At 43.4% G+C, this 12,166-nt stretch overlaps 1 protein-coding gene and 1 long non-coding RNA gene across 2 annotated transcripts in view; one reads left to right on the top strand and one right to left on the bottom strand.

Annotated features, from left to right (window-relative positions):
* The window catches only part of LOC118493523, a 30,642-nt gene that overhangs the window by 1,908 nt on the left and 16,568 nt on the right, over positions 1 to 12,166 (top strand). The window lies entirely within an intron of this gene.
* On the bottom strand, positions 2,731 to 8,908 carry vgf (VGF nerve growth factor inducible). The gene is made up of 2 exons (XM_031279345.2): positions 8,624 to 8,908; positions 2,731 to 5,728 (listed from the first exon to the last, which is right to left on the bottom strand). Exon 2 carries the CDS (start codon positions 5,683 to 5,685, stop codon positions 3,505 to 3,507), a length of 2,181 nt encoding a protein of 726 aa, XP_031135205.1. The 5' UTR covers positions 5,686 to 5,728; positions 8,624 to 8,908; the 3' UTR covers positions 2,731 to 3,504.

Raw genomic sequence — 12,166 nt, 5'->3', positions numbered from 1 at the left:
ATGATGATTCTTAATGTATTTCCCTCTCTCTTTCACTCTCACTTCAAAAGCCATCATCTATCCATCCATCCATCCATCCATCGTTCATCCGTTGGTCCGTCCGTCCGTCCAGTCGTACGTACGTCTGTCAGTCCATCCATCATCCATCCGTCTATCCGTCCGTCAATCCAACTATCCATCCATCCGTCCATCCATCCATCATCCATCATCCATCCATCCATCCATTCATCATCCATCCATCAATCATCCATCATCCATCCATCTTTCCATCCATCCATCCATCCCTTCATCCATCCATCCATCCATTCATCCATTCTATCTCTGAGATGGCTATCCAGGACCTTTCCTCTCACATTCACATAAGAATTCTCTCTGTCCACAATGAAGCATTTTTGTAATAAAAATAGTTGATTTTATTGTTTCTTCATGTGTAGCAAAAGTAGCCATTGACATGCGCATATTTACATCCAGCAAACGCATGTTTATTACGATGGTTACAACAAGGTACATCTAGAAAGACCATAGACAACACTCGCTGCATACATGACTCAAACAATGATTTTTAAGGTACACCGACGTCATTGTTTCTGTCATCTTTAAATGTTTTTTTTATGCTCTTTTAATTGATGCTTGTACATCTTCAAAGAAGCAATTTTTAGATGCAAGTATACATAAACGTGCAGACACTTTTACCCGCTGGTCTGTCGCTTCATATCTCAGCCCCTTATTTCTCCCGGTTCCTTTCTCAATCTGCAACTTCCTTCTTAATCGTGTAAAAAAACAATGAATCATTAACAATTACAAAAAGCTTAGTTTTTACTCCCATCTCCTCGATTCAGTTCACTCTCTTTTGGCCTCATGGTTTCAGTGTGAGATTGGCGATGCCGTGGTCCTATTTTGGCTTGGCAATAAAGATGTTGAGATTTGCTCATCCCTTAGCAACAGATGACAACAAAGGTCAACAATACAGATAAACCAAAGAGCAACATCTGCTCTTGTTCCCAGTGACGCATTTTCAAAAGAGGTGAATGGGGAGAAAAAGAAGTGTTTATTGATTACTGATTATCAGTAGCCATCTAAGTAAAGAGAGGAAATCTCAGCAGTACAAAAAAAACACTGCCATCCAATCCAAGCAATTAAAAATCCCTTCATCGTGTTTTTAAAATTGTGAATTCAACTTAGTTTTACCTGAATATGAGCGAACTGATTCCATCTCCAGTGGAATCAGTTCCAGAGAATCATTCCCATTATCTCTTACAAAAGTGATTACAGCCTTGATCTCATGGATAATATCAAATGGTATCAAAATAAAAAAAATACAAAAAATCATAAAGCGCAATGTTAGGGATGTCACAGTGACATGTAAGGCAGCCGATTTCAGCTCAGAGTTTAAAATGTATGATCAATGGTTGTGCAACAATTTAGATAACAAGAAACACAATATGTGTCTCAAAATAGACTTTGAGTTCATAATGATCAATGAAAACTAAATGTTGAATACTAAAATGGCACTTAATGGTCTTTATCGAGCTGAAAGGAACTTTGGGATTCAGGGGCACTTTGTGCTCTAACGAAACCATGGAGGGTATCTTTAAAGGGTAAGGTTGGTGATTTTCCATATCACAAATATAAACTGAGTGCTACAGGCAGGGTAGGGAAGTCGCAAAGTATTAAACACATTTGGTGATGTAGAATAAAATAGAGAATAACACCGGCCTTGTCCTTTAAAATGTATGTGTTTAGTAAAAGAGCAGTATGCCTCCACCACTGCATTCTCCTCTGAAGGCATCAAAAGAATGCCATATAGAGTTTGGCCAGGGTTTGGCACCATAGCAACAAGGTAATTGAAGTTATGCAAAAGGATGAGTCATCCAAGCCATTACAGTGGTGTTAGTGTGGCTTCCACAGCCCTTTGTATGAAATATGCTTTTCGCAGCCTTATATTTCATCATAAAGAGCTTTGGTGGCTATGTGTGAGTATACATAACAAGAAGGTGCTGTTCTGCTAAAATGCTTTTGCTGCATTTTGATACAAATAACACAAAAATGATAAATTTGCATAAAAATGTATTCAATGGCATGAGGCCATTCCAAGATGATGTGTGATTTTGATTTCATCACTAAGAGATGATAAATGTGTCAGTTGATACACTATATGGCCAAAAGTATAGAGACGCTCTGTGGTCTGGGGAGGTTTTTCCTGGTTTGGGCAATGCACCTTAGTGCCAAAAAAAGGGAACTATTAAAGCTCTAGGATACAATGATATTCTAGATAACAGTGAGATTCCCGCTTCCCGTCAACAGTTTGTTTTTGGCCCTTCCCTGTTTTGAACATAACAATGTCCCCGTGCACAAAGTCAGGTGTGGAATAGTCTGGATCCACGGTAAGTACATTACATCTCTCCGCTTCCCCTCTCTGTGTGTTATCGTTCAAAAAATTTCGATCATGAAATAAGGCAGGTCTGTTTGGTTCTTTCAGGGAATGATTGTAAAGATTTACAAAGAATATGTTACAGTATTTTCTCTTTACCTGGGACGTTTTTGGACCGATTGGTGGGATCGCTGTGGACGAAGTACACACGGCGATACACTGGTAAGAGCAAATGAGGTTTAACCATGTATCAGCTAATTTAAATAGCTCACGTTACTGTATTGTGTGAACAGTTAACTTCATTTCATATTTTATGTGGCGTTTTCTTTTATCTGGGTGCAAATGTTCCACCAAAACAAGTTCCTTCCAGAGACTATTTAGCAGAGCCACCTTAGGGATGAACTGAACCACCGACTTTAAGCCAGACCTAATCATACATCATCAGTGTTGGACCGTCACTAATGCTCTTGTGTCTGAATCACATACGGCTGGAATGTTTGGCGTCCACATAGTTTGGGCCATTTAGTGGAGGTCATTTCAGAAAGATTGTTCATGAAAAAGTTTTCAAATTTCCCTGCCTGGGATAATTACACAAATATTCTCTTTGTGTTTAGACAGTCAAATTCCATCATTCCGTCATTAAACATTTCCCAGCATCCATCACTGCCTACGATTGTTTCGACTCTCTGACTCTGAAAAATATATATTTTTTTAAAGGTACAGGTAACAACATATTCAAGCGTCCTCCTTTGTTGGCATTGTCAAATGTCCCAATGGAGAATGTTGTCATGCCGGAAGTTTGGATGAAAAGTTCTAGCATGAAACAAAACATTGTCGCATCATGCTTTCCAACGGACGCCATTCATCCTGTTTCCCCTCCTTCACAGAGGAGGAGTGCAGATGTGTGTCTTTCCTTTCATTTTCCTACCGTAGTACATTTTATCCAGACTACAGCTGGAAAAAAAAGTCCTCCTGAATGTCCGTGTCCACGACGCAACCAATCAAAACGGGAGGAAGAAACTTGTTACATAAAACAAAACCAATTACCAGCAAAACAAATTCAATGAAGAAATACTTTTCTGCTCATTTCTCCTAATTTCCATTTCCCCTATTCTCCCTCTCCTCTCACCCTTTCACTCCAACATTTGTCCCTTCATGAGTATCTGCTGAATGTATTTCTCCAGATCGTCATGCTTGCTGCTGTCCGGCTGCTTTCCAGCCACGTTATAATCTTCATTTCTCGTCACCGCGGGTGCCGCCGGGGCTGAGTAATAGAACTTCTGTCGCGGAGGGATTACAGGCATTCGGGGAGGGGAACGAGGTTTGGGGATGGGCAGCGGCTGAAAGCGGTAGCTGGCGTAGTACGGCCTCTGCTGGAAGCCGGCGGGTGGGCGTCTCAGCCGAGGTTGGACCCAGCTGTGGTAACGGTGTCTGGGAGGGAAGGAGTAGGTGTCATCCACGGAATTTCCCAGGAAGTTGTTGAGGGTGAGAGCGGGTTTGGGGATGTAGTAACGGGGTTTGGGTCTGGGGGGAGGAGGATAATAGATGGGGTAGTAGTCCGGGTACAGCTTCCTCTGGTAGTAGGATGGGTATTTGTAGGGGTACAAAGGGTATCCAGTCCAAACAGACTTGGGGGATTTGAGCCAGAGGTCCTGCTTGATTGACAGAGGCTTCTGAGGTTTGGGCCAATGATTTGGATTGGCTGACAGAGGCTTGGAAGGTTTGTTCCAAAGATCTGGCGATTTGGTTTGCGATTTCTCCTGCAACCACGTTTTGAGGAGATTGACAGCTGGAGATGGTTGCTTAGAGACGGGGAAGCCATTTTGGCCGGTTGGAATCTGCGACGCTGAGAAACCATTGGTTGACGAGAAAGGAGACGACAGCGGCGTCAGAGGCCGCTGCCAACGAGACGCCGCCTCGGGCGCCACGTCTTTCTTCTTCTTCTTCTCCACGTCGCTGATGATGTCCACCACGTCGTCGGCGGGGAGGTGGAGCTTGTTGGAGATCTCAATCAGCTTGTCGATGGTCTGGGGGTCAATATCATCCTCCTCCGTCACTTCCTGTTCCTCGTCGGACCGCTTGTCCTCGGCGGCGTTGGACAGAGGCGCGCCATACTTCCTGTTCCCGTTGTTCTGTTTGACCATGTAGCGCAGCAGCATGTCCGAGGCGATGTCGGCCAACTTCTCCTCCTCCATCTTGGCTCTCTGTGCCTCGGCCGCCTGCCTCCTCATCTCCTCCTGCTCCGCTTTGGCCCGAGCCTCCTCTTCCTCGGGACTCAACGCCTCCTCGTCTTCCTCTTCCTCCTCCGTGGGTTCATCATCTTCCATCGCTTCCTGCTCTGCCGGAAGCTGGGACTGCACTGCGTTACCGCCGGCGTAGTTGTCGTTATGATCAAAGTCGTCCATGAAGTTGCCTCCCCTGAATGTTGGGAAGCTCAGGCCTTTCTGCGTCTCCTCTTGCCATTTCAGTTTCTTCTTCGTCATGGCGAGGTCGGAGCCTTTGCCGATCGGTACGACGTCGTTGTAGCTGCTGTAGCCTCGGCTCTCTCTGTGGTTTGGCTCCGAATCGCCGTCCCTCTTAGTGGCGGCGTTTAAACGAGGGAACTCCTTCATCATGGTCTCGAGGTTCCTCAGCTCCTCTGGGCTGAGCTGCTCCTCCTCCTCCTCGTTGCTACCTTGTCCGGGGATGTTTGGGGGGGCGGTGCCCTGCCCGTTCTCCCCTCTTCCGTCTAAACTAGCGGGCTGTTGCCGCTCTCTTTGGACCTGGACTGTCTGACTCGTGGTACGACTGGTCACCTTTTCTGTCATCTTCTCCTCTTCCTCCTGAGCTCTCTTCCTCTCCTCTTCCTCCTCTCTTTCCCGCTCCTTCCCCTGCGCGGCCATCAGCAGCTCCAGCTCCTGTCGGCCATCTCTGTCTCTGTTTGCTCCCTCTGTCTCCATCGTTCTCACTCCTCTGTAAGCTTCTTCTCTTGTAGCCTCCCCCGTCTCAGCCTTCATTTCTTCTCCATCCTCCATCCCATCGTCGCGCTCCCTTCCCTCCCTCCTTTCCCCCACCCACGAGTGATTCAGTGCCTCAAGCAAAACCGCCGCTAGTGTTTTGGGATCCACATCCTTAAAGAGCTCCTCTTCTTCCTCGGCCTCTTCTTTCTGTATCGATCCTGTCTCCGGATCCTTTGCAGGAGGAGTAACTCTGTGTGGGTAATCGACATCTCCAGGGGTGTTGATGGGGTTGGGGGTGGACGGATGGAGGAGGGACACCCCCGTCAGGAGGACTAGGAGGCTAAGGGCACTTGAGGCATCGTGGTACCCAATCATGGTCACTCAGAACAGGGTGAGCAGCGAGGGCGATCAGAAATGCCTGGAGGAGAGAAAAACAGAGAAAAAACATCTTCAGTTTCAATAAGTCTTTTACTTCTTGGCCTTTGGCTTGTGACTCGGAGGTAGCGCCCCCACCACCCCCCAACCGCAAGGTTGGCAGTTCAATCCCAGGCTCCCTGAGCAAGACACTGAACCCCAAGATGCTCCCTGGATGCTGTATGTATAGCTGTGCACTGCTCTTAATACTTAGGATGCGTTCAAATGCAGTAATAGAATTTCACTACATTGTACTGTGTATGTGACAATTAAGGAATAACGTTACGGAGTGTAGACTGGAGAGATTGAATTTCCCCAAGGGGGATTAATTATACTTCTAATAGCAGTATACCCTGTAGTTGAAATAATAATACAGTAGTATTTTTTTAAATAAAGGTTCCCAGATTGTTACCTCTTTTTTCCCTCTCGTGACAACATGGGAAAACATTCACAGGCACAGGTGTATCGTTTAAGTTATCATGTGAAAATATCAATTTTCAGGTGTGCTTTTCCTTAATAATTCCTGATTAGCTGGATCAAGTGTGTTCAGCCAATGAATAGCGCCAACTCTCCTTTATCTATCAGGCAGAGTAGGTAGATCAGAATGCACCGTGGGATGTGCAGGAGCACTGCCGATAGAGAAGGCTAATATTACTTTGATAATTGATATTACGCACATGTATTGCCATTCTTTTTTTTCCAAAAGGCAACACGCCCACATAGCCTAGTTGTCTACTCTCCTGTTTAGGATGTGTTTGAAGTGCACAAATGGGTCTGAAAGACCCCTGAGTGGCTGCAGGTCGCGCGCATTGCCATAATAATAATCACCTGCTCTTCTTTTTTATGGACCACCGTTGTGCTGCATGGCACCACGCCACTGTTTGCTGCAGTTACTTTTCACTGCAAAAAATAGTCAGTGCAATGCAGTCATTTAGTCTATTAGCGTCTTTTTCTCAAGACAAGTAAAAAACACAAACGCACCGGTCTCCATGAGCATTATTGGAGCGCTCCGCCTTATCTACTGCACGCAGAATTTGACTTTGGCATACACATTGCACGTATTTTCAAAGTTTAAACCCGTGCTATTTGTACGCCTTTTGGGCGAGACTGTGTTGTATTAAAACACAGCAATAAAATCAGCATGTTTAAAGAATTTTGGAAATGATTTTTGATAGGCTATGCAGTGGTGATTGGAGACGCCCTAAAACATGTCGAAAACAAGTTCATTTGTGATGGAAAAAAAACAAAAAAACAATACAGTTAGATATCCAGAGCCAATAACAGAGCAGATGATGTTCTGCAGCAGCAGTGGAGGTGGCTGGATTGCAGGGGATGTGTGATGTGCAAAACACGCAGCGAATGATTTCTCTCATCCTCCACACATAAACCCAAGAGATCAGCTTGGCTGCATCTGTCTTATATTCTCTCCTTTACGTCCTCCTGGCCTGAGCAGGTCACACTACACTTTATAAGCAGCAAAGCGGATTCCCAATCCGCTTCTGCAGAGCCAAGAATCAAGACAAATCTGTCCGCACAAAGCCACCCCTCAACCTCCAGGAACCTCCCCACAGCCCACACACTGACAGACTGAGAACCTCCAAACCCTACCAACCCCCACCCACCCCCAACAACCATAGGCGTCAGTGTTTATATGCAGACATTTTAGACACGACAAAGGACTGTCAGTCAGAATCAGAAACAGAAGGGAAAAGAGAAAAGATCAATTTCCAGGTAAGTAGCACCTAGGACTTTGCCTTGGTTGATGGTGCATACAGGAAAACACATTTAAGCAATAATATGAAATGAACAAACAATACACACAGAAACAAATATCATATAACATTGAGAAAGAGAAAAAAAGAGACTGCATGGATGCAAGGATGTGCAAACATGTTGAGGGATGTGCAAAAGCATTGTCCCTGTCGCTGCCTCTGTGGTATCATAACCTTTTTCTTTTTTTAATTTTTTTTTTTAATTTTTATAAATCTTAATGCACATAATGGCAGCCGTGTGAAGCAGCTTCGTTCTCCTTCATTTTGGTTATTTTTGGCACAGCGAGTCATGGTGATGATGGATGGAGATGACGATAATTGTGATGATGATGATGATGATGATGATGATGATGATGATGATGATGATGATGATGATGGAGGAGGGGGGGGGGGGTTGAAAAAGAAGAGGAGGACAATAGGGGCACCTCTGTGTTGACCATATATACAAAGCAATACGTCCACTTAAAAATACATTCTGCGCCCGCACATTGGGCCGTAATTCACCGCAACATAATGGTTTTTAATAATAAAAACCCCGCTCATGTGTCTGTAGGCATCAACTTGACTGTAACATGTGTCATTGAATTGATCAATAAATAGATTATGTCTAAAGGGGAATTTAAATAGTTGATGCATCCACTATCAAATTGTTTCCAAGCCGACAAACAAACACCAGAAATCACTCCCCTCTTTTCAACATTTTGGACATTTTTGTTGTTGATCGCAGCGGTTTTAATTTCTAATTATAAAATGTCTCAGTATCAATAATTAGCCAGTCAACCCAACTACCAGGGGGTAATATGTGTGTATTATTTTATTTATTTTTAGAGAATCTATTTATAGGTAGCCTAATAATGCGTAAGTGGCCATGGGTATGAGTGACGTGTGTGGGTGTGAGTGTGCATATATATAATAAAATACAAAATATATATATATATATATATATATATATATATATATATATATATATATATATATATATATATATATATATAGATATATATTGCTCCAACCAAGTTTCACTGTGTGAATATATAGCCTATGTGCAATGACACCAATCTGCCAATCAACATATGCCCTTTTTTCCACAAGAGAAAGTGAAGTAATGCCAAATAAGTTGCACTTACTTGCAGTTGCAGAGTGAGCAGCGGGGGGGGGATTCCAGCTTCCCCTGCCTCGACACGTCACACTCAAGGCGGCTGAAAGTGTCATGCACAGAGCCCGCTGCCTGCACCGTGCGCCTCCTCTTCTTCACCTTCTTCTTGTTTTTGTTGTTTTGGTCGCTGTGTGTGAGTTGGGGTCTAATGTTAGCCTACGTGTTGTCACTTGTTGTTGTTGTTTTTGTCGCTGATTTTTTGTTTTTTTCGCGCACCTCTCCCGGGATTCCACTGCCGCCTGTCCGCTCTGATGTCAGGACCACGGACAGCGGCCGCGCCGCTCTTATAGCTCCGCCGGTCCCGGCGCCACGTGACTCGTGCGTCAAGCGATCCCCATTGACGTCACCAGACTGGGTTTCATTCATAAGATTGCTCTGCCGCCCCTCCTCCTCCTCCTCCACCCCCCCCCCACCCCACCCCTTCCCCTCCTTCCGAACCAATTAGCTGCAGTGCTCGAGCTGCTGAATGAACACAAGCTGCTGAATGAATTCGCAGTTTCATCAGCTTCCAATCCGTCAGGGACCGGAGCCAGCCTTATCTGAGGAAACAACATCATGGATAGGATTTCATGATAAAGTTAGGCTGTTTTTTTTTTTCTTCTTCTTCTAGAATACCTACAGACAGACAGCAAACTATTCATTACATATAATCTGTGAACAGTGGTGGAATGCAGGGGCGTAGCACAACATTCTGGGCCCTGTAGAAAGATAGTCTCTATGGGCCCCTTAACAACCAAAGCTAGCCTATTAATTCTAGCATGGATGGGCCCTCCTCACATAAGGCGTACTTTCAATGGCAACTGGGCAACTCCATCTTTTTAGGAAGATGGTAAATGGATTGCATTCATAGAGCAAAGCGCCTTCCCAGTTTGCCTCTCATTCCCCCGCTCTCACACACACACACACACACACACACACACACACACACACACACATATGAATATCTGATGTATACTGTACTTATGTCTTTAAATGTGCCTGTTTTTTTATGTTCATATAACTCTTTATTGCGTTCTGTCTGAATATTTGGACAAATTGTATGTGGATGCTTTGGCATTGGCAACATTGTTATGGAAAGGTTCATGCCAATAAAGCCCCTTTGAATTTGAATTCGAGAGAGATAGAGAAAGAGAGGGAGAGAGAGAGAGAGAGAGAGAGAGAGAGAGAGAGAGAGAGAGAGAGAGAGAGAGAGAGAGAGAGAGAGAGAGCTAAAAATGTGATTGTTTAAATACTTTTGTCAACCATAGACTGTATACAGTCTATGTTGTCAACATATATTTCTTTGTTACAGTAAAGGAGCCCAGAGTAGCTGGAGCACCCCCTGCCCAAAGTAATGATCACCATTTACAAAATTATTATAGCAACACCTGTATACAATCTAGTGATTGTGGCATGTATTTCTGATGATTTACAATTACTTATCCATCTACTTATTGCTATCCTGCACCCTAACTCAATTTGAACATTCCCAAACAAAGTCAAAGAGCGGTAACTGGTGTTACGGTGGTCTGCCTTGGTTTCTCCTGGGCTTTTTGGAAGTTACTGTTAACCCTCCTGCTGTCCTCGGGTCAAATTTGACCAATTTTCAAAAAAAGTTTCTCCATCAGAAATTTGGTTTTCTTTTAACTAAATTGTCAAAAAAGATAACGTGGATGGTTCTCTAGAACGCTCTTTACGAGTAAAATAAATGATCAGTTCACTACTTTCAATGAATTTAGGGTGTTTTATTCAATTTCATAGCATTTGAAGAAAATAATTGATAAAAGAACGTTGAAAAAAGGCGACAAAAATGTTGGAAAAAACTTCAAAAATTTGGGAAAAAAAGAAAAGAAATAGTTAAAAGAAAAAATGCACAGAAAGTGAAAAAAGTGTCTGAAAAAAAGTTTTAATTTAAAAAACTTAACCCAGGGAGTCTGGGTTAGCTCACCTGGCAGAGCAGGTACCCATATATAGAGGTTTACTCCTCAATGCAGTGGCCACAGGTTCAACTCTGCCCTGCAGCCCTTTGCTGCATGTCTTCCCTCTCTCTCTCTCCCCTAGCATGTCTTCAGCTGTCCTGTAGAAATAAAGGCCATGAAATGCCCTTAAAGGGTAACTTTCTTTTCAACCTGGACCCTATTTTCCTATGTTTTCATCTTTGAAATTGGTCCAGTATTAAAGTGCTCATATTATGCTTTTTGGCGTTTTCCCTTTCCTTTATTGTGTTATATATCTTTTTTGTGAATGAAGTTTACAAAGTGAAAAAGCCCAAAGTTCACCCCAAAGGGACTTACCATCTCCAACAGAAAACATTGTTCACAAACTGCTCCAAACAGCTCTATTGTAGTCCAGCCTTTACTTCAGAGACAAACGTGGTCACTTTGGAACACACGTTATAATGCTCGCCTAGCTGCTAGCATGGCACGCCCTCATACTCTGCTTCTGACTGGCTAGTAGTCCTTACCTAGGTACTGTCAGGGCACACCCTCATACTCTGCTTCTGACTGGCTAGTAGTCCTTACCTAGGTACTGTCGGGGCACGCCCTCATACTCTGCTTCTGACTGGCTAGTAGTCCTTACCTAGGTACTGTCAGGGCACACCCTCATACTCTGCTTCTGACTGGCTAGTAGTCCTTACCTAGGTACTGTCAGGGCACGCCCTCATACTCTGCTTCTGACTGGCTAGTAGTCCTTACCTAGCTACTGAGCATGTGCGACTCCCAACAAAGATAGAACAGAAGTGAGATGTCTCACTCTGTAGCTACAACAGAGAGCTCAACACACAGGGTGAAAAGAGGAGCTGTGATGATGTGTAGTACAACAAAAATATGGTGTTTTTTGAAAATTAAACCATGTAAACCTATTCTGGTACAACCTTTAAATACAATTATGAACCTGAAAATGAGCATAATATGAGCACTTTAAGAGTGAATGCTGTAACCGGCAGCCACAGACTGGACTGCAATGCAACCCTATGGGGCAATTGTTCATCAATCGCGTACATCTAGGGCTGCACGATACAAGGAAAATATGAGACTTGCGATAATGTTGTTGAATACCGCGATAACGATATTACTTGCGATAAATAAAAAGGATCCCAAAGTGTACTCAGTTCTGCATTTCTGCTGCTTTCTGATAAAATACAACAAATTGCTCGTTGAATTTAAAACAAATGAAGGGAAACCATTTCCAACATTCTTTTATTGAACAAATTGAGCATTGAGTTGAATTTAAAAAGGCTTATACTTTTTGACAAAATGAGTGCTAAAAAAATGACTAATTTTGTCTAAAAGCAAAACAGGGACACTAACCACCATGTCAGTAATTATAGAATTGTGCAGTACTGTAGTAAAAAAACAACCGTCAGCGTGTGAGCCATGTGTTAAACATGTTGTGCGGGGCCTATATAGTCAAGACAGCATTTTGTTTTGTTTTTTTTTGTTTTCAAGATATCTTGAAACATAATTGTTTTATGCATTGCAGTAAATATTGTTTAGAGACGGAGATATTAAGAAAAATAGGGCATAAGACAGGG

The sequence above is a fragment of the Sander lucioperca genome, chromosome 17 (assembly GCF_008315115.2).
Source record: "Sander lucioperca isolate FBNREF2018 chromosome 17, SLUC_FBN_1.2, whole genome shotgun sequence".
NCBI lineage: Eukaryota > Metazoa > Chordata > Actinopteri > Perciformes > Percidae > Sander > Sander lucioperca.
This window is presented reverse-complemented; position numbering and strand designations above follow the sequence as displayed.

Bases quoted from the DNA above. Each gene is read 5' to 3' on its own strand.
- vgf (XM_031279345.2), bottom strand. From the start codon at position 5,685: ATGATTGGGTACCACGATGCCTCAAGTGCCCTTAGCCTCCTAGTCCTC.